At 46.6% G+C, this 21,772-nt stretch overlaps 1 protein-coding gene across 1 annotated transcript in view; it reads right to left on the reverse strand.

Annotated features, from left to right (window-relative positions):
• The window catches only part of LOC118772406 (dnaJ homolog subfamily C member 13-like), a 64,481-nt gene that overhangs the window by 4,996 nt on the left and 37,713 nt on the right, over positions 1–21,772 (reverse strand). Inside the window, exons 18-53 of the mRNA XM_036520706.1 lie at positions 20,364–20,439; positions 19,634–19,729; positions 19,311–19,451; positions 18,308–18,322; positions 17,593–17,675; positions 15,802–15,955; positions 15,154–15,257; positions 14,429–14,588; positions 13,960–14,022; positions 13,581–13,682; positions 12,932–13,036; positions 12,020–12,222; positions 11,343–11,427; positions 11,046–11,200; positions 10,544–10,589; positions 10,306–10,460; positions 9,737–9,938; positions 9,458–9,573; positions 8,964–9,042; positions 8,651–8,786; positions 8,356–8,540; positions 8,076–8,150; positions 7,554–7,673; positions 6,841–7,215; positions 6,542–6,655; positions 6,160–6,276; positions 5,822–5,999; positions 4,468–4,559; positions 4,049–4,148; positions 3,810–3,884; positions 3,535–3,647; positions 2,729–2,898; positions 2,452–2,494; positions 1,946–2,119; positions 372–551; positions 132–272 (exon numbers count right to left, since the gene is read on the reverse strand). Of these exons, the coding sequence (XP_036376599.1) occupies positions 132–272; positions 372–551; positions 1,946–2,119; positions 2,452–2,494; positions 2,729–2,898; positions 3,535–3,647; positions 3,810–3,884; positions 4,049–4,148; positions 4,468–4,559; positions 5,822–5,999; positions 6,160–6,276; positions 6,542–6,655; positions 6,841–7,215; positions 7,554–7,673; positions 8,076–8,150; positions 8,356–8,540; positions 8,651–8,786; positions 8,964–9,042; positions 9,458–9,573; positions 9,737–9,938; positions 10,306–10,460; positions 10,544–10,589; positions 11,046–11,200; positions 11,343–11,427; positions 12,020–12,222; positions 12,932–13,036; positions 13,581–13,682; positions 13,960–14,022; positions 14,429–14,588; positions 15,154–15,257; positions 15,802–15,955; positions 17,593–17,675; positions 18,308–18,322; positions 19,311–19,451; positions 19,634–19,729; positions 20,364–20,439 (4,528 nt within the window). The remainder of the gene's footprint in view (positions 1–131; positions 273–371; positions 552–1,945; positions 2,120–2,451; positions 2,495–2,728; positions 2,899–3,534; positions 3,648–3,809; positions 3,885–4,048; positions 4,149–4,467; positions 4,560–5,821; positions 6,000–6,159; positions 6,277–6,541; positions 6,656–6,840; positions 7,216–7,553; positions 7,674–8,075; positions 8,151–8,355; positions 8,541–8,650; positions 8,787–8,963; positions 9,043–9,457; positions 9,574–9,736; positions 9,939–10,305; positions 10,461–10,543; positions 10,590–11,045; positions 11,201–11,342; positions 11,428–12,019; positions 12,223–12,931; positions 13,037–13,580; positions 13,683–13,959; positions 14,023–14,428; positions 14,589–15,153; positions 15,258–15,801; positions 15,956–17,592; positions 17,676–18,307; positions 18,323–19,310; positions 19,452–19,633; positions 19,730–20,363; positions 20,440–21,772) is intronic.

Here is a 21,772-nt window from a genome sequence, read left to right on the forward strand (position 1 = left end):
CTGTTGCCGGTTTAAATTGAATGGACACACTTATGTTCTGTTGCGCTGGAAGTCGCTCTCGATAAGAGCGCCTGCTAAATGCACGTAATGTAACATAATGGCGGAGAGGGAGAGTCGGAGAAGCGCCGCACCTGCGCCACCAGGTCGGTCTGCTCCTTCTGGAACATTCTGTTGAGCGCCTCGCAGGCCAGCCCTGCCATGTCGGCCCGCACCTTCATCCCGGTCATCAGAGGCCCGATGGTCTCCAGGGCGGCCATGGAGCGCACACACAGCTGCAGACACACGGAGGAACAGGCAGTCAGCGGGGTCTGGCACACGCCCACCGTCGCGGGCGGCGGGGACTGGAGCTTTGAAGAGTGACCTCCCCTCACCTCGTTGTCGGAGAGGACGTGGATAAGGCGGATGGAACTCTTGGGCACAGCGTTGTTCTTGTGATTGAGGGCCGCGAGGATGCGGGGGAGATGACCGAGGGGCGGGACCTGGTCGGCCAGCTGGGTCTGAGTGCTGAAGAGGCACACCGCTGCTGTGGTGACCGTCTCCAGAGCTTCACCCTGCACAGGAAGGGGAGTTATGCTTAGTTAAAGGCGCATACTGTATAGGCCAATAAGAGTTTGCTCATGTCTACAAGCTTGCACATTAGACTGGAATGTACGTGTACATTTTTGAATTTTTACCCTAATATACCCTGTATATTACATACATATACACTGTATGTGTATGGTGTGGATGTTTGTGTGTATGCCTGCGTGTTAGCATCTGAATTTGTGTGTGTACAGTACTTAACGCAGTATCTTACTGACCTCAGTATCTTACTGTAATACTTCTCGATAACTGCTCGATAACTAGCACAGTGATGCACTTATTTGGAAGTAGCTCCGGGTAAGAGCGTCTGCTAAATGACGTAGTGTAATGTATACGCGGGTTTGTACTAGAGATGAAACGGTATAAAAATTTAATATCACGATTGTAGTGACCAAAATTTTCACGGTTATCAATATTATTGCGGTATTGTTAGAATGTGCTGAAAATGTTTTATATTGAAAACCACAAATAAGATTAGCAGCACTATGCAGTGTTCGTTTGCATAAACATTAAAATAATAACATAGCCAATACCTTATGTAAACATATGAAAACCATATCAAATGCGCATTTGAGTATATGCAATGACCCAATGCAAAATTTACATAAATACAAATGAGTGTTAAGAAAACAGTGATAGTAATTGCAATGAGCTCAACAACTGACATAAATATGGAGGAGTATAGTGTTTCTCCTGTTGGAACACTTTTACAACCAATCCAACGACTGTCGGATTTTAAATGAACAAAATATGTTGGTTGGGTGAGTAAACTACGTAACGTGTTATCGTGTGCAATGGGCGAGTCTGCAGACACACAACGCATACAGCAGCAGCACAACATGCAGGGGTGTAGTGCTATTTTAAGAAGTGCCTATAAAATGAAGTGCACACACGTGTTTTTAAATGCAAAACTTAAGCTACCTGGTCCAACATTGCTCCAGTTGCTTAAATGAGCTTGTAAGGAAGATGTGAATTTCTGAGTGAGGACGCTAAGGATGTGTTATTCACCACAAATCAAGCACAAAGGGAAGAGTCGAGTCTGCTTGTGCATGTTGTTTTCTAAAAGCCTTGGTATAATACAGGCTCATTTGTAGGTCATTTCAGAATATCATGATAATGCTGAATGTGTCTGGGAGACTGTTGCTAACTTTGGTTGATGCTGGACAGTATTTAACGTGAGTCTTTTCCAAAGTGCGGTATTCAACCACGGTTTTAATGATAATTAAAATTTTAAACGGTAATACTAACCATCGGGAATTTTACCGCGGTTTACCCTGAAACCGGTAACCGTTTCATCCCTAGTTTGTACGTATGCCTGCACAGTTATGTGCCTGTGTGTGCGTGTGTGTATAACCGTGCTCACATTGGGGTTGTTCTTCTCCAGCAGCTCTGTCAGGGTCTCCATCAGGGACACCAGGAATTCGCGGGGTTTACGCAGCACCCAGCCTGGCTGGGCAATGAAGATGCGCAGGAAGACGCCGCCCACAGCCAGCTCACCCTGCCCCGCCCCGTACGCCACCGTGAAGTCCTCCGGCAGCTGCAGACGCAAACAGAGTCTCAACACCCCCGCTCAGCACTGACCGTTAAGCACAACCTTAACACTGAGCATCGTAACCCCAGCATATTCCCCTTACATAGTCTGAGCCTGACTCCACTATGAAGCAAGGACAATCGATATATTTGATCTGGTCCTTTAACAGGATACACTTTGAGAATGCGCAAGGAAGCTATAACTTAGCGCTCAATATGAATGGTATGGTGAAACACTGTTCTGATCCCACAAAATATTCTTTAACTAAGCCAATATTATTCACAGCTGCTGTGAATACAATCAACTTAAATCATAAATATTCAAAAGTGTACACTTACTTTCCAGTTAACGTCAGGATTATCCTTTTGCTGCTTAAAGTGCCTAAGGGGACAGAAAGCGAAACGTTAGAATGGCTTCATTCAACTCGTCAGCGTTGTTCCTTCCGTAACCTACAGCAAAACTGAAAAGATTAAAGGTAATGCTTAGGGATCTCAGGGTTCGCGAGACATGCAGGAATTACAGACGATACCAGAGCGCTGTATGCAACACTGGCAAAAAGTCATACTGCATATCCCCCTATGGGAAGGGAGAGAAAGCACAGAGGAGCTCTCGTACTCCAGCATCATCTCCCGCACGGTGGTGGAGACCGTCTCCCGGGAGCTGTCGTTCCAGATCAGCTCGGGGTTTTCGTGCGTCCCCTCGAAAATGTGCACCGCTGCCTCGGCATTGTCCCGCATCGCCTCCATGAAGACCCCTGGCAGGAAGCGCATCAGCGTCAGCCGCACCTGGGGAGGAGGGGGGGGTAAAAGAAAAACTGTCGCACCGGAAATTTACAAACAGACACCCTGTTTTAAATAACTGCGAACATAAATCGATGTTTTCTTGTAACTTTATTGGTCATGCTTTCCAGACGTAGCAGACATTTGCTTAATCACTGCATACTGCACAATTAATAACACACTGATTTTTTTCAAAGGTTTTTTTTAATACACTTTTTGAGGAAGTGTAATGAAGCACTGGACCTAAGATACCACCATTACTTTAATTTAATTATCTGCGTAACTTACCCAAAAAGCATACAACATTTTGCCTCATTGGAGGGTGCCAGGTAATAAGTGAAGGATGATCAAGTGATCTGGCTGTCACATATTTTGCGTGTTTGTGGCCATGACATTCACAAAATGTATAAGATAGACTCATTAATGAATGACAAAAACACATATTTGCTGGCAGTTACATGTCAATGGGAGATTTTTTGCCAACTGGTCTCACATGCTTTGTGGGCACAACAGACATCTCTCCTGTGAACGTCTTTGAAGACCACTGGTCTACACAGAGACGATGAGACCCAGGCTGCCTTTTTCGTGTATCTCACATTTACACTGTGTTCTCGGAGGACGGTGCAGGGATGCCTGTCGTACCTTGGGCCCCACTAGCTTGTCAGAGGTCATCTTGGCGAAGAGCTCAGCAGTCTGAGAGCGCACCTGAGGGTGGGTGGAGTTACAGAAGAGGTCCAGCAGGTAGATCAGGGCACCTGGGGGGTGGGGGAGAGAGCACCAAAGGGGTGAGATCACTGTAAACACTCCTCATTATGCAGGACATTCTCTTATATGAAGTCACACCTATAACATGGGCTTTCAGTCAGCTGGGACATTTGCATATTTTGAAAGGCAGCACAATGCACAAAAATCCTCACCTTTGGCCATGGCCTCTTTAATAATCTTAGTGTTGGAAGTCAAGGCATACAGGGTTTCCAGCACCAGCTGTCTGCCTAAGAGATGCAGAAATAAACACACAAGAATGAACACGAAATGCTTCTTTTTGTTTAGTACATTGTGCTGCCGTGAATTTTCCCCGTAACTGGCCTCAGTTGGCTAGAGCTCCCCCTTGTGGACGGTGGAGGCTGAGAAAAAGCAGTGAGCAGTGTGTTCTTACTGGAGGGCAGGGAGTGGAGCAGCACCAGCAGATTGGACAGCACCATGGACTCGGCAATGTTGCTAACACAGTCCTGGTTCGTAGTGACCGTGTTCACAACCTGAGGTCCAATTGCAAGCACAGGTAAGAGTACAGACACTAAAAACACATTTATTCTTCCAGGCTGATAATTACATACTGCACATTATGATAATTACATATTACCTATATTTATAGCTGTAAACGGGTTATTCTGTTGAAGTTTTCTTTTTAATTTACTTGTGCAGTGGTACACATCTGTCACAGGTAGGACTGGACGCCATGTGTTAGCAAACAGGAATTAGCTTAGTGCACTGAGCATTATTACACATCGCTTCTGAACACAGAGCAGAGGATTGACATCTCCTGTTCAAAGAAAATGAGGACAGAGAGACGGGCACCTCCAGAGCCAGCTGCTGGACCTTGCCTGCCCCATGGATCCGCAGCAAGGAGAAAAGGAGCTTGAAGTGGCCAATGCATTCAGACTCAGAGCCTGCAACACACAGCAACACATCTCACTGAACACCAGAGGGCGCCAAACATCCCCTTTTTGGGGTCAATACCGATGCCAACATTTGAGGGAACAGGTAAGCTGCAGGGTATATCTAGTATTCATAAAGGTATATCTAGTATTCATAAACATCACAATCAAATAAAATTATCCTATATGTTGTTTTTGACTGTCACCTGTTTTTAAGCCCTTGGTAAATTAAAAATAAATACATATGGAGGCTACACATCCTGCATTACCATTAGACAGTAACATACACTGTGCACTCTTACTTCCACTTCAAATAAGCTGCTGCTGTACAGAAATCTATTTCTGTACAAAAAGTACATTTGAATACATATATACACAACACTGAGCACTTGCTAACAATTTCTTCCTTCATTTAATTGTTGGCTTGCCATGCCACGCTGAATGAAAAGCATTTAGAATCACAATCAGAATCATCTTTAATGATTAAACAGAATTAAACAGAATGCAGTTCAGCAATTAATGATACATTTCATGCATAGCAGGGCCACTTTTAAATCTGGTGCAAACCTACAACCAGGACCTCAGCTTGAAAAGGGACTGATAATGGTTGATCTTCATAAATAAATAAGAGCTTTTACTTTACCCAATCATGTTTGTCTCCATATTTGCACATACACATTTTACTGCCTTTTAGGGAGAGTTGTACCTGCCACAATATTCTTGTTGACTTGAATGAAACGATGATTTAGCTTGGTAATTACCACCAAACATTACGGTACGTTATGGTGTTTTTTCTATAAGCAACTAACTAAAACCTACAGGTGTTCCAGCAGCCTTCTGCTAATTTCAAAGGCCTCTGAGCCTGTGGTGTGGTTGTATCACTGACTGGTTTCATTAGTGAATATTAGAACAGTGGAACTGGCTGTGGAGTGGCGGGGTGAGTTAATACAGCAATGTGAGGGACTGGAGGGGCATTACTGACCTAGTGGAGGATGCTTATCGCTGACTGGCACTGCTCACATGAAACATTTTATGGAACTAATAAAAAAACAACTATGATCAGGCAACGAGCCAGTTGCCTTTCAGGCATTACAACCAACACACTTTCTGCAAACTTCTCAACAGCCCTGAAATCCAACCAGTGCTGGATGTGACCACCAGACCACCAGAACAAGACCTATCCTGCCTATTAAACGAGCCCCGCGTGTATCTGAGAAGGGGAATGTGCAGTGTACCCTCACGCGCTGCCCCAGTCTGGAGCCAGCCGCCCATACCTGGGTTGTTCTTGATGACATTGCGCAGGGCCTCCAGGGCCATCTCGGCCCAGCGCAGCCTTTGAGCATGCTGCTGAGACTCCACCTTGCTGGTCTGGGTCATGGCCAGCAGCGTGTGCAGGTACTGGGCCTGGGAGCCCACGTAATCCAGCAGGCTGGCTGCAAATGCCTTGGGGAACTGTGGGGGTAGGCATGTGGAGAGGTAGGTAAAGGCGTGTGTTAACATTATGGCTAACCTACTCAAAAAAGAAAAAAAAAAAAAAAAAGATAAATGCCTGCTTGCCTGACAGACAAAAGCAGTGACAGATGCATAAATAGTCAACTGTGGGAGAACTGACCTCGAGGGGGAAGGTTGGCTGTTCGTTGTACACTCTCACGAAGATCTCGCCCACGATCAGCTCCTTGCCATGGTCGGCGAACACAAAGTCTGACCCGAAGCTCTTGTCACACTCGCCCTGGGGGAAAAGCCGGGGACAGTAAAAGACCGAGCCAATCAGCTGAGCAGGGAAAGTTCACGCAACGCTGAGCAGAGGATGTACCGTCATGAGCGGCGATATCAGTGAGCAATCTAGCGCACACAGAAATGAGCAAGACCTGGTCAAGTGGCCTCGGCCTACTTCTCTGCACCAGCACAGAATAGCTGAGACTCGGGGAAAGACATGCAAGGGCTTGAAGTCAGACGTCCATGTCCGTGCCTGTGTTAATGCCCCACTCGCTCACCCTCCTAATGTTGCCTTCCTGCTGTCCTTCAAGGAACTCCAGCAGCTCGGCTCGTGTCCCGTTATTCCAAATCAAGTACGGGTTCTCCGAGTTACTGTTGAGCAACTTCAGAACCTGGGAGAGAGGGAACGCAGAGAGAGCACTCGGTGAGGCTGTTCTCTACAACCTGGTACCACTGCTCTCTTTTACAAGAGGCCAGCATAATCACAGACTTGTACATTGTGTGTGTGTGTGTGTGTGTGTGTGTGTGTGCACTATGCCAGCGTGCCGTTTGGTGTCTCCACCTCGGTGCCGCCTACCTCGGCAGGCGAGCTTGCGCCCAGCTTTCGGGAGATGTAGGGCGTGAGCATGGCGGCCAGGCTCTTCCTGATTGTGGGGTTCTCCGGCGGCGTCCCGTCCACGCCGTTGGCCCCCTCTTCAGTGGGCCCGGGCCCGTAGCCGCCGAGCCGGCTCAGGGCCACCAGGCTGAGCTTGGCCAGGCTGTTGGCCACCTCCTGCTGGTTGGTCTCCTGGCTCTTCTGCACGCCGCTCTCCTCCAGCGTGTAGTCGTAGTTGAAGAGGTGCACCAGCAGGTGCCAGAGGATGCCGGCGTGGTAGAGGTGCGTCTGCAGGAAGAAGTCCACGGCGAAGGAGCTGACGCACTGCACTGCCAGGGACGCCATGCGGGGGAGGCCCTGCGGGGAGGAGACACGCGGCTCACACACGTCGCTGACTCTGGATCAGCGGTTTATCCTCGTAACAACAGTTGGGTTGTGGATTAGGTTTAGGTTAACTGATCCTGGATAAACTGCTAAGCCATAACATGGGAACGTGTGATCCAGGCATCCCCACTGCATGAAGTTAACTGAAGTCAATTTCCACATTATGTCATTTATTGTAACATAAATATCTCCCTTGGAAGTCTTTCCACTGTCATCGGCCTGTTTCTTGAAGGGCAGTCCGGAGAGGCACAATGTAACAGAAATGTATATTCATTCTATTTAGGTGTTTGTCCACTGTATACTGTCCTTACCTTTCCGTAGTACAGCACATGGCACAGGTCTCGGATGATGTTGGGCAGCTCGATGATCTTCTCCCTGCACTCCTCAAACTGTGCAGCCACGCTGTAGCACTTACAGATGTGGCCACACACCTGGAGACGGGTAACCGTCGGCATCATTACACAGCACCAAGCAGCACCCCCCACACATCCAAAAAGTTTCCGTGAATCATCGACCATGACAGAGACATAATAGGATGCTGTCAGTTTTTGTCAGCTGTCACAGCAAACTATCTGATGGATGATTCATGGCTCAGAAAACACTCATGAATGCCTTGCAGACTTGTTCAAGAAAGCACTTCGCTATCAGTGAACAGGAATAAAGAAGACTTGCACTACTCTCATAACAAATATTACTCTTACATAATAATACCTCTTTTAACTAATGCAGTGCCATAAGGGTAGAGAATTCAAACTGAAAGACAGAAGGAGATGAAGGGGATGAATGTGACGGAGACAGCCCCAGGTCGGCCCCTGAGTGGCCCCCTTGCCCACCTGCACAGCCATGTCATCCGGCTTGCTGGAGGCAGTGAGCACAGCCACACACCGAGACAGGGCCTCCAACAGCACCTGGAGAGGAGCAGAGACAGAGGAAAAAGCCAGGACTTTATCATTTGGACAACTCTGTGTGCAGTAAGACATATTTTACCAGTAGCTCATTTCACTTATCTCAACCCTCCACAGCTTGAAGTCCATCTGGTGACACTATTAATGAGGTGAATTTTCAGAGCCAATTAAGCGCTAGTTTTGCGATGCCAAGGCGTGTCCGCTGTACCTCAATGCCGTTCTCCCTCCTCAGCTCCTCGGCGTTGAGGGCGGAGCAGTTGACGGTGTGGAAGGCCAGCTCAGCAGCAGCAGGAAGCAGGGGGGAGGTTTTGGAGAAGAGCTGGTCGTCACCCGTCTCCATGGTGATGGTCTTGATGAGCATGGGGTAGCCAGCATACTTGTATGGCTCCAGCTCTGAGAAAGACCAACAAGAGGTCAAAGGTTATCGGGTAGGTCCTTGGCGGGGAGTGTGATCTTTAGAGATAAACAAAGGCAGACGGATGGGCTGGCAGATTGGACCTCACCTTGGCGGTGCCGGTTGAAGAGGATGCTCTGGGCCTTCAGGATGAGGATGATGTTTTCCGGGTCGGGCCCGTCCACAATGCGGGCCGACTTGGTGCACAGGAACTCGTAGGCCTTGTTTACCCTCTCAAACATGTCCTGAGCAAACGGAGAGGGACAGTGTTCAGATGACACCGTAGTGGCGCAGAGGTAAATAAATTCCTTCTTCACATTGTTCATACTGACATTTACACGTGTCCTTATTCTGACTGCATGACGTAGCCACTGACAGCCAGTCACAACACAAAGATTGAGCAAAGGCGGAGCCCCACATACCCTGCCCTCTGGGTTCTTGTCTGGGTGGTACTTCTGTGCCAGTCTGAAGTAGGCCTTCCTGATCTTACTCTCCTCGTGCCTGCAGGCAAACAGCAGCAGTGACTGCAGCACACTGGACATGACTGCCCACTTCCAACTCAGACTTTATCTATAATATATATAATTATATGACATTCATATATTCTTTAAAATTAGCGCAAAGTGTAATTGTAATTTGAGTAGAGCTCAAATCAATTCATTCTCACCAGTTATGATCTAACTTGAAAATTAATTTTCACGATCTCTATACATCAAAAATACTTCACTTTAAATCACCTTATGATTCACATTATATATATGTTCACCATTAATGGCTTTTTAAAACTGATTTTATGTACCACTTAATACATTTAGTACCACTCGTTAATTATGCTCTATACAGTGTATATATATATTTACATATACAGTATATACATTTATATATGTAACACTCAATAAGAAAACGAAAGACTTACTGCCCCTGTCCCTTTGGCAAATTGAGGACCTCGTAGGCATCGTCTGCAGACATGGATGGCGGCTTCTTCTCCACCTCCCTCTTCCAGGCCTCCAGCGTGTCCTTCAGAAGCTTCACCTGCAGGGGGCAGCAGATCACACTGAGCAACAGACTGAACAAAGCCACACTCACTTTCACACGTACCGCGAGGAGACCAACCCCCCGAGCGCTCGCACGAGCGCGCGGCCGGTGCGCGCTCACGCACGCACACACAGGGGCACGAGACCGACACGCCACTTACTGGCTCGCGGATGGGCCAATTGGGGAAGCGGGTGGCGTCGCACAGGTGCCTGAGGTAGTAGATGTTGCAGAAGAGCTCGTTGTCCAGCTGCGGGAAGCTGACCACGGGGATGGGGCAGTACTGGTAGAGCGCCCTCGTGTTGCTCTGCAGGCGCGGGGAGAAGTCGGCCAGGTGGGCGGCGATCTTCTCTATCATCATCCGCCTGGCGTGGGCAGACACGCATGGTAACAACTGCGTCTGCCGCGCTGTGGCAGCAGTGTAGAATAGTGGTTACAGAGCAGGCCTTGTAACCGAAAGGCTGCTGGTTCAATTCCCCGCTGGGACACTGCTGCTGTACCCTTGGGCAAAGTAATTAACCCGCAATTACCTCAGCAAAGCTGCGGTATCCCGTATAAATGGATAACATCGTAAAAACCCGTAACTGATGTAAGTTGCTCTGGATAAGAGCGTCTGCTAAATACTAATAATGTAATGTAATGTAATGTAATTTCTGATCCAGCCCCACTCATTTATTAGGACCATTATATTCCAGCAGAAGAAAGAGGGGTGAAACGGAGCCTGACCCCCACCTCATCTCGCTGCTCCAGATGGCCTCAGGGGTGTCAAATTCACCCAGGAAAATCTCGGAGAAGCGTTCTGCCTCGTAGTTCTCCAAGTAGCAGACCATGGCCTCTGGCAGCACCGGACCCAGCACGCTGCGCTGGACAATGTCCTGACCCTTGGCCTGGGGGTGAAAGGTCAGTCAATATTCTATAGTTCATTCTGTTAGGTGGACAGACTCGTAGGAGTCTCCATTGTGCAGCTCACCTCTTCAGACTTGAAGGCTTGTTTCAGGTGAGTATACTTCAGGAACCTAGAGGAGACAAGCAGACACACAAGCACAGGTCATTTCGCTATGGGAAATTTACCAAGGTTGCAACACTGAGGAAACTCAGGGAGAAAGAGCTGTGCCCTACATCTGAAAGCTTTCATAGGTTTCAAAAGTTTAATATCACATAATTTCCATGTAGTGAAATTTTGTGCAATTAATTATAATGAAAACAATTGTGCTGCGTGTTTTAAATTGAACCTTATATTTGTAGCTGGATTACAAACAGAATTTTCAGTGCTCTTAATGAAGGCCATCGTTGAAAAGTATGGCTAGTGGTCATGGATTCCCCCGAAAGCCTTACATTAGCTGTAGTATTTGTTAGCACACAATGCTACAGCTAACACGTTGGAGCCGTTGTTTATTATGACCACACCTCAGCTGGGAGAGGCGTCTGTGTGTGTGGTGTGTGTATGCACGTGTTCATCCATGCACTCTCACCGGGCAATAGGCAGTACGTTGGAGCCCGTGTACATCATGATGAAGAAGAAGACTCCGGTGAGGTAAAGGCGCTGCAGGTTGGGGTTGTCTTGCATCACCAGGTACAGCAGGTTTGCCACCTTCTCCACCAGGATGGGGTCAAAGGTCAGCAGCAGCTGAGGGGAGGGATACAGTAATGTGTCAAACACAGAAGCACGTATTTCCATTTTGGCAACTAACAAATTACACTTCAGTAGTGCCCATAATAATCAACGCTACTAATGATTGTGTACAAACACGCTGGCCAATCTGGCTCACCTGGACGATGTGGGGTAGACAGGTGTTGTCGCTGATTAATCTCTTGACTCTAGGAAGTGGGCGAATGATGGCATTGTCCTGGTCCCTGCGCACACAGCCACACAAGCAGTTACCAGTACTCAAATACACTGCATAGAGCAAAACAAACCTGCAGTGATGTAATGTAACTTCACACGGGAGTCTAGAGAGTTGCATTTTCCAGTTCTGTGTGCAGACTGCAGTGTGAAACTGGCACTATGCTGCGTGGGTACGGGCCGTGTTGAGTGGACACTAGGCAATGGAGTGGGGACCGCTGTTGTGTGCACACTGTACTATGGGTGTACAGACTGATGAGTACATACTGTGCTTTGGGGTATGGACTGTCCTGTGTGGTTACAGACTGTGTTGAGTGGGAACTGTGCCGTGTGGTAACAGACTGTGTTGAGTGGGAACTGTGCCATGTGGTTACAGACTGTGTGGAGTGGGAACTGTGCCGTGGAAACTGTGCCGTGTGGTAACAGACTGTGTTGAGTGGTGACTGTGCTGTGTGGTTAAAGACTGTGTTGAGTGGTGACTGTGCTGTGTGGTTAAAGACTGTGTTGAGTGGTGACTGTGCCGTGTGGTTACAGACTGTGTTGAGTGGTGACTGTGCCGTGGGGTTACAGACTGTGTTGAGTGGTGACTGTGCTGTACGCTACCTGCTCGGGAAGTAGGAGCACATGGTGATGAGCATGTTGAGGATGAGAGTGGCCAGGTCTGTCTCGTTCATCACCGCCTGCCCGCTGGCCAGCAGGCACCACTTCAGCTGAGGGATGGCCTGCAGGGGGCGCCACCCATCCATGCCCTGCGCCCAGCACCGCGTCTTGGCTGTGAGTGTCCCTGAGGTCCAGAACTCCTGCATCTGCAGGACAGAGACGCATGCCAAGGTTAAACTTTACACTGAGTGGAAACAGCATGGTAAGTCAGAGCACAGATGGCTACGGAGGAGACCAACATTGCACAAAGAGATAAATTACTATAAGGCACAGCATTCCTGATAATTGTCAGTTTATGAAAAATTTAAATTCTCAGTGATGAACACCTGACACTAACTGGCAGGAAACACTGCTTGCCACTCAACACATTTTATTCTTCAAAGGCTTCACCAACTCCCCTAAAAGGCAGCATGAATGACCTAACAGCTCCATCTGATGTATTCCATCAGTGGACACAAATACAGAGAGTGAGGTATACTATGCAGCAGGGTACAGCACGGAATAAACCCCACTGCGACGGCAGTGCCAAACCATGCCACACGCTGGAACTGTACATGTTCCACATCGCTGATGGTGAGAAAGTTAAGACACAGAGGGGAACGTGTGGCTTTGAGATCGTTGTGCTGTGGTTTCACACAATTTGCACACCGAGCTTTGGCTTCAAAAAAAACAGCGAACTGAAACTGAATTTCTCAACTGTACCGTACTCAGCATCTAGTCTTGCTTCCTTTTGAGGCTTTGTGACTGGCCTACGCTCTGTTCTGACAGTGCCTCCCCAGGGTGGCTGTGAGGCCTCCCGTGTCGCCGACTGGTTCTGGTCTGGCTGCGCTGCCAGTCTGTGGGGTAGGCGCTTACCTCCTCGAAACTGAAGGGGCCCCTCCTCTCCTTGTCTGCGTTGCCAAAGTACCACTCCTTCTCACTGTCCCTCTTCATGTCTGGTGCTGCCTCCAGTACGTTGCTCTGGAATACACACACACACACACACACACACACACACACACACGCGTGCACACGCACACACATACGCACGCACGCACGCAGGCACGCACACACACAGACGCACACACACACACAGACAAATATCAGGACAAAGCAGATCCTTATATATACCTCTAGTACCATAGCCTCTGTCATTCTAGTCTACTACTGCGCCTAAGCAGGTGTGAATACTACCTACACTCTCTACCATCTCCCAGTCTTCACATACCTGCATTCATACATCACTACTCACCTGATTTTGACATTGATGGACGCCTGTTTAGAATTTATGGTACTAATTACTAAGTCAAAAAGCTGGAAGAATTTGATGTTCTATTAAAACAGTAATGTAAAACAGTAAGTATATTGAAATTCTTACAAATCTGGAATTTGTGGATATAGTGAATGGTACCACTTTACTTTATAAAGTACTCACAAGCACCCCCTGAGCCTACATAGTGGCATTCACAGACGTTCATAACATCTGCATAAAGTCTTCACGTGATGCACACAAACAGGGCCATACCTGCAGGGGGACTGTGGCCCGGCTGGTGTGCAGGTGCGCCAAGGTGAGCAGATCCACCAGGATGCGCACTCCATTCGAGTCCATCACCTCCTTCACGTTTTTCTGCCGGGGAGACGGGAGTCAGAGGCTGAGCTTTCTCAATCAGCAGCGCCGTCCGAGGCGAAAAGCGCCGTGTGCATCTCTGCACATGTGATGCAGTGTAATTCCGGGTGAGGTTTTCAGTTAATCTCCTGTGACTGCCATGTTGATGACACCATTTGGTCAGGCGCGTTTACAAAGAGGGCTAAGCACACGAAACACCCTTAAGTGGGCGGCGCTCAGGGGGAAGCGGATGAGAGGAGCGTAAAAGAACGGCAGAAAGAGTGGCGGCTTGGCTCACCTTGTTCAGAATGAGCTTGTTGAGGAAGAGGATGAGTCTGTCTCGCTCCAGCCTGTCCGTGCACTGTCAGCAGAGTGAGAAAGTACATTTCAATTATTTTCACCCTCGCTAGAATGACTCAAGCGACTGACTCTGACACAAGTTGAAAAACCGAAAGCAAGGCTGTACGGCTTGAGTAGGTGAAGCCGCTAATAAAGACAAGGAAGGAGAGGGAAGAAGGGGGGAGAAAGAGCAAAAAGGAATTGAAGTCAAATAGAAGAGATGTCACTGGGAATCAAACAAAACATTAAATAAAGACAGGAATCAAAGACAAACTCATAAGGATGCTGGAATTACACTGTACTCGAGAAGACTCAAGAGAGCTATGTTTTAGAAGGCCCAGAGAGGGACAACAGAACAGCCTAAGCCCAACGTGCTGACATGTATCCCGGGTCCCTGTGTGCCCTGCCCCACATCCAGCAGCACTGACCCGGTCCAGCATGCCGACGATGTACTTGGTGTCGGTGAAGGGCCCGATCTCGTCGCAGCACTTCCCGTAGACGATGGTCAGGGCCTGCAGACACAGGCACTTCATGTGGACTTTAGGCGTGAGCAGGAAGCGGTGGTACAGCTCGTTGAAGAACTCGTACCTGGGACACAAGAGAGAGAGGAAGAACGAGAGCCGGCCAGAGAAGGGAAAGGGAGAAACAGAGGGGGAAGAGAGAGAGAGAGGTCAACTTGCATTATGGTGCGATGCTGCCATTTATTGTCACTGCCAATTTGGATAAACTTGTGTCACTACAACTACAACGCCCCTGGACACGCGACTACTTGTGCCAGTTACAGTACAGGCCACCAAATGCCCGGGTGAAAAACAATGGCCATTTTCAGAGCAATGAAACCCGACCAAAGCCCACACCTACAAATGGACTCCCAGTCACCAATGGCTTTGCTCATTCAGACTGAAGACTGAGGCCTGGCGCACATTACATCAGGATAATTGCTTTGATTCTACTGAATTTATTCTTAAAACTTTAGCCAGTAATTACCTGACAAAGCTGAAATCACAGCATACAGTATTAAGAGGCCATAGTTACTTTATAATAATGAGTATTAATAATAATGAGGATTATAAAACTATAAAGAGGTTAGGGGCGAAATACATGTGAGTTGTTGCTTGAGATCTAAATCTCCACACACAGAAAGATGTCTTACGATCTCTTGATGGCCCCTGTCTCCTCATTCTCATCCTCTTCTAGAAGCAGACGCAGGTAATAATCTCCAATCTTAATCTCGTCTGAAAGGCACTCGTACTTCACCTGAACATGTGACATACAAACAAACGCAGGAACTACAGAAACCCGCCATGACTCCAGGAGAGAAACACATCAAATTTGACACAAAAAAACAGAGGAAATGAGGTCGTTTAGCCCATTGTAGCTGCACATTCGCCTGTAATTAATCAGACTGACTCACTGTGTTCAGATTGATATTAAAGGATCCTCATATCCCACGGTGCCACTACAAAAGCCAGCAAGTCAGCAAATTATCCCATGAATGTATAACTTTCTGTGTAAAGAGGAACCTTCAGAGTAAAATTTCTCCTATGGATCTAACTAACCAGTGCAGTCCAGCATCCACCTTATTCCTTTTACAGTACAGCTGCACATGTACATATACACTGAATATATATACATGTATATATCCACAGCATGGCTATTAACAGTCATCTTCTGCCCCTGTTGTCATACACTGAACATCAGGTGTCATTTCTTCATTCACTCTGTGTACTCAACGTAAGGTCTTCCGAAACAGGTCTGGTTTTTTAGCAGACCGCAAAGTGTGCCCCCTGCTGGCCATTACCTCGAACTCTTGGTGGTTCCAGGATATGACGCTGCTGCTGCCCAGCTCGCGGTCCACGCCGAAGGCGCGCATCTCCGCCTCCAGGGCGTCTCGCAGCTCCTCCCGTGTCTTCAGGTTCCAGATCAGGTTTGAGCGCGCGTGGTCCAGCTGGAACCTGCGGGAGAGGGCGCGGGGAACAGGAAGAAACAGAAGAGATGGGAGGCGGAGGGGATGGAGGGAGGTGGGGGATCACAGACAGGGACAGAGAGGAGGACAAAGAAAGGGAGTGTGGGTAAGAAGAGGAGTTAAAAAAGGGAGTGAGAGAGGGGGATAAGACAGGGAACAGATGTGAAAAGAGTGATGGAGGAAAGGGGGGGTGACATCGTTCAGAATGATGGAAAATGATGGAAGGAGTTGTAGAGGGATGGGAAAAGAGGTAGAGAAGAGGATTTGGGACATTTGCCGTGACTGCAATTTTCAGCCTTAGCATCTGTCACATTTAAATGACTTCTGCTGGTGGCATCCAGTGCAACACAGCCAGTTTTGCTACAGTAAGTGGTGGACTAGTTATGAATGTCAGAGTGTGCTGGCTGTAGGCATGTGCAGAGAGCCCAGTATTTGTATTTGTATCTGTATTTGTTGAGGCAGCAAAATTCTGTATCTGTATTTGTATTCGAATAAAAGTGGAAATAGGCGTAACAATCCTGTTTTTGTTTTTATTACACTTCTAATTTTAGGATATTAAAGTGTTAATATAAGTGTTCTTGAGCCTGTCAAACTATAGATCTTGCTGTCTGAAAAAAAGGAGAGTAGCCTAACAGGCTATGCAAATATCTCAATCCATGTCAAGTAGGGTTTGTCCATCACCAATGGCTGACAGACATCACAGCGCACCCTGCCACACACACACTATAATTCCAGTGTCTCTGCTACAACGTAGAAAAATATATTTATTACTTATTTGCAAGGATTTCCCGGGGATCAACTTGAGCCGTAGAACTGATGAATAGGCTATGTATTTCAAGGAGTGTCAGCTAGAGAGCGCAAAAATGGAGGATGGGTTTATTATAATTATTATTTTAGCTCCTTGCGCCCGATTTAAAGGAAAAACATCTTAATTAATCACACTATACCGCCCAGTGAAAGCACATTTTAATTTAGGCGCAAACATAACAATTATTCTTAAATCTACCTGGTTTGCACCTACCTCAGGAAATCAGGGGGTGAGTCTTTATTTGTATTGCAAAACTGAGGATTAAAACTTACAGAGCGAACTCTCCCGTTCTCTGCTATACCTGTTTTAAACAAATTCCTAATCCTAATCCCTTTTTCACCATGTCTCACCCTGCACATTTAACTACATTTCATGTTTAGGAAAAATATAATTAATGAATTATTAATATTATAATGACTAGAGGAAATTCTTGCTGATTTATGTTTTCATTAGCGTTATTAAGCTTTTCATAGTTCTCAGTTAGTATTTGCTATGTTTTAACATTAAATATAATTCAACTGAAAAACAAATAACCCTAACCGCGCTCACAGCTATGAGGAACACCATCTATTTTACATTTTTTTCTTTCCAAAAACAAATCATTTTTAAAATATTTGTACGAAATAAATATTCGTAAAAACCCACTATTTGTGCTTTGCCGAATACCGTATTCGGATTCGGCTCCACCCTTCAAGTTCCACTCACAGAGCACTGCCCATCTAGCCTTAGGAAAGCTAGCCATTTCATTTTAACATGCAGTAGTATAAATGGTTGGGCTATGCAGATCTCCCCTGATGAGGACAGCAGCAGAACAGTACCTGTAGTAGAAAAGCTCCCAGTTGGCCTCAATCTTGATCCTCTGCCTCCTCTTCCTCAAGATCACAGGTTTTTGGTTCGGGTTCTGGAACAAGAGGAAATGGTGTCAGTCACTACAACTGCCATTCTCCATTGGTCCATGGGAGTCTCGGTTCAGAAGTCTCAGTCCATGAACTGAGGCGTCCTACACGAGTAAAGGACACAAAACAGATTCCGATGGTGATGGCAACTAGTGATTATGACATTAACACTGGAGGATAACACAAAGGGTTGACACTGTTGATTAAGTGCATTATAGCTCACACACCTACAGACTTATCTGTTCACCTACAGTTGTGTGAGTTATAATGCACTTAATAGTTGACTTATCTATTCTTAGATTAACTATTACGTAGGTGCTTCGCACACATCCACACAATGTACAAAGTTTTACTGATCATCCGCCTGAAACCCTCACACATGATAACCCTTGTTTACAGATGGTATTTAGACAGACGACTGGTGGTTGCTCAACATGCACAATAAACAAAAGCAAAAGTAAACAAGTACACAGTCATGTCTTAATACAGCATGACACAACAGAATTACAAATACACACCAATGCATATTACGGGAACCCACAGAATGTATGTTATATGATTTCTAATGGTCGTCCATGAAGGGGCGGGTCTAAGTGAGAGAGAGGCCTTCGACTGGTCAGCACAGTGTTCTACTCACCAGGTTATTCCTGTCCTGCTGCATTGATTGACAGCAGAAAGCCACAGAGAAGAGGGAGGGGTGTGGGCAGAGACAACATAGAAAAATTATTGTACCTTGTGATTAAATAATTCACTCTTAACGTGATAATGAAGGTTTTTCCATCATAAATCACTGTTTAGAAGCCAGCAACATCACTGTTTCTGAGGGAACATCTACCAGGACAGCAGTCACAAAACAATTGCCCTAAGATTCAAAGACTGACCATATAATATTTCCAGATGACACACTGCAATAAGCGCTTCCATTATATTTTCTGTGCCGACTGCAAGAAGTCAGAGGGTGTGCGAGTTACTTTACAGCAGTAGCAACTTACTGGTTGATATACCAACATATTGGTTTCAGAATTACTGTGAATAATTACGCCAGAGAGAAGTTGTGAGTGCTTCCTCTCCCGTTAACACAAGCTCTACGAGCAGCTTGCAAGCTTTGGGTGTGAGCTTTCAGCCTCAGTGTTGAAATCCAGCAGGAACAAGCAACAGAAAGGCAGTGGGTAGTTCACTCTTAAGAGTCTGGAGAACCACCCTTCAGAGAAGAACGGAGCGGTGAAAGAAGTAGGATTTAACACCACTGAATTTCCCACTCCAAAGAAGATACTGAATATCCCTGAAACAGTAAAGGTTTCAAAAGTTCTGTATCCCATTTAAGTCATATAAACACAAAGTGCCACAGAAACCAACAACAAGACAGCGCGGAAGCCTTGAAAAGAGCTGTTGTGATCCAGGTCTGTCCTTCTGGCAGTCCATGTGAATTAAAAGTCACCATAAGCACACAAGCACAGGCTGCCCGCCAAGCAAACAACAGCCTAGTTCAGCGCTGAGCCAATCACTGCTGTGCTCGCAGTACCTCCCGGCACCAGCAGGGGGAGAAGGGCTGAGCAAGAGCAGGAGCATGGCGGCAGTGGGCATGCCCGGGTCTCATCTTTCTGACACAGCTAGCCGGTGAAAGACAGAATGCAGCTCACCTCTTTCTGCGCGATGCCCATCTTGTCCCTCCAGTGCATCAGCACGATGTCAGCCTTCTCCTTGGCGAACTTCTCCACCTCCTTGGCCGCCTTGCCCGCCAGCCGCTGCCACTCGGGCACTTTGTTACGCCCAAACTGGTCCTGCAGAAGACGAGGAGGAGCAGCCTTAGAGCACAGGCTGACCAGCAGATACAAAGCACACAGTGCCCAGGGCTACAGCCTGTCACTGGCTCACATGTCAACGCAAATGCTCCCAGTTCTGAAGAAGCATATTAACGACAGCCACAGGAGAAAGAGTGAGGGCGAATGTTTGCAGCAGATACCGTGGCAATCTTCAGGTTGTCTCGGATGTGCATTCTGTCCACGTCCTTCTCGGGCACCGCCTCTGAGCTATCCAGGTATGCCAACAACCCTGTTGGCTGCAGACAAGGGGGACACACATGACATCACACATGCGTACCAACAGATCAACAGAGAAGAGGCAACTGAATGCATTGTATACGTACGGCATTCTTCCAGTGCCACCCCTAAGTGCTTTACACAAACGGGAACCCATTATGTGTAACTTACACTTAGGTAATGAGGGCAATGCATTCACCACAACACACTTATCTCTCCACATGCGTTGTATTTGTTCAGCCAATTAAACTGAAAGATCATCAGATGACCAGAAAGTGGTACGTTTGGAGTTTGGCCTAGCTGCGGCAGAGTTACAGTTAGGCAGCCAGAACCTCCAAGTCTGATCTGACAGAAGCTACTAAATACTCCACCTCTTAGGTGAAAGCACAGGTGGAAATCCTTGGAAATTGTCTCACCCTTTAACTAAACTTTGCACCAATCAGGTTCTGAGCCAATGATGTTGGCCACACAGCTCAGTGAGGATCAGGATCAAGGCATCCTTTTTCCTCAATGACATCCAAAGACTACACACGGACTCCCAGCGATGAGCATACTGTCTCATAGGCCACAGCATATAACCAGCAACTGGGTTTAGCATGTTTCACAGGATGTGCAGCGGTGTTGTCTGACAACCAGAGGGCCAGCAGATCTCACCAATATCCTCTTGAGCAGGTTCATGGCAACTGGGTTCTCCGCAGTCCACAGCCCTACCAGGTGACGGCTTAGCTGCCTAAGAGAAAGAAGAACATGAGTGAATATGAGGTGTGATAAGAATGTGAGGCTATGTGGTCAGACAGCAAGTGCTATTCTCCTCAACAATTTTTCAAAAGGAAAAAACTAGGGCTGCCCCCTAATAGTCGAATAAATGTTAGTCGATGAGAAGAGTCTTACTCGACCAAGTTTTCAGTAGTTGGTTAGTTGCAGAAAAAAAAACCCTCAAAATTCATTTGGGAGCTTCGCCTTGCCTTTAAAAAGTTATCAGACTATGTCGGGCAGGAAATCATCCTGTGGGATCATTTCGAGCATGTAAAGGACGACCCCAAGAAGATGACATGCAAACTCTGCATGCAAAGATTCGCCTATCATTCGTCACCCTCAAACCAAAACCTTTTTTCCCCCCCACTCTCTAATCGCACTGGTTTTAGCATACACGTTAAACGGCTAATCACACCGGTGTGACCGTACACGAAAAAGGGTTACTCCATTATGCTAAATAATTAATGGCCCAATTAACATCAACGAATTGCAAAGTTAAGGCTATATGCAGCTAAATAAATATATTGTCATATGCGCTATTAGGCTTATCCAAGTGTTCGTGGGGACTGAGGAAGCTAAATTACCTCGCTTACTGCATGTTTAACTTCATGTTCTGTTTTTTATTTAGGATATCATTTGTTTTATAAGTCATTGTGTTGGTGTTACAAGTTCATAAGTTGTGTTACGTAATACTGTGTTGAAATAAATTACCAAATGTTCAGTCTCTTTGCTGGTTGTTCCGACACATTCAGAATCATTACCGCTTTTACTGTTAGCATTGTCATTAACAGGTGACTCGCTTCATGCGTGCGCTTGTAAAATTTATATTTTAAAGGCTCATTATTACGGTTTTGTATTTCTCTGTAAGGTAGCACAGTGTTAACAATGTTACTTATAACATTCTTCCTCAGCCCTGGAAATCAAACCATTTTCTGATGTCCCAAAAATATATATATTTAAATAAATAAATTAATGTCATAAAGAGCGACGACTAGTCGACTAATGGCTTGAACTAACGACTAATAGGTGACCAGGAAAATCTTTGGTCGGGGGCAGCCCTAGAATAAACCATCCGCCTATTTAATTATTCGGAGTCAAAAGTGAAGCCAAAACAGTGATGTTGGCTGCCTTACAGCAGTGAACTCATCTAATACCGTAGCTGGGTAGGTAATTTAGAAAGATGGATGAAGACAGGGGAGTGAAGCTGAACCTTTAAAATACTGAAAAACTGCACTGTGAGATAAGATGGAGGCCAAGAGGATCTGTGAGTTGTAAAACATTAAATTACACTTTGGCATCCATGTGCA

Source organism: Megalops cyprinoides, chromosome 2, assembly GCF_013368585.1.
Source record: "Megalops cyprinoides isolate fMegCyp1 chromosome 2, fMegCyp1.pri, whole genome shotgun sequence".
NCBI classification, from domain to species: domain Eukaryota; kingdom Metazoa; phylum Chordata; class Actinopteri; order Elopiformes; family Megalopidae; genus Megalops; species Megalops cyprinoides.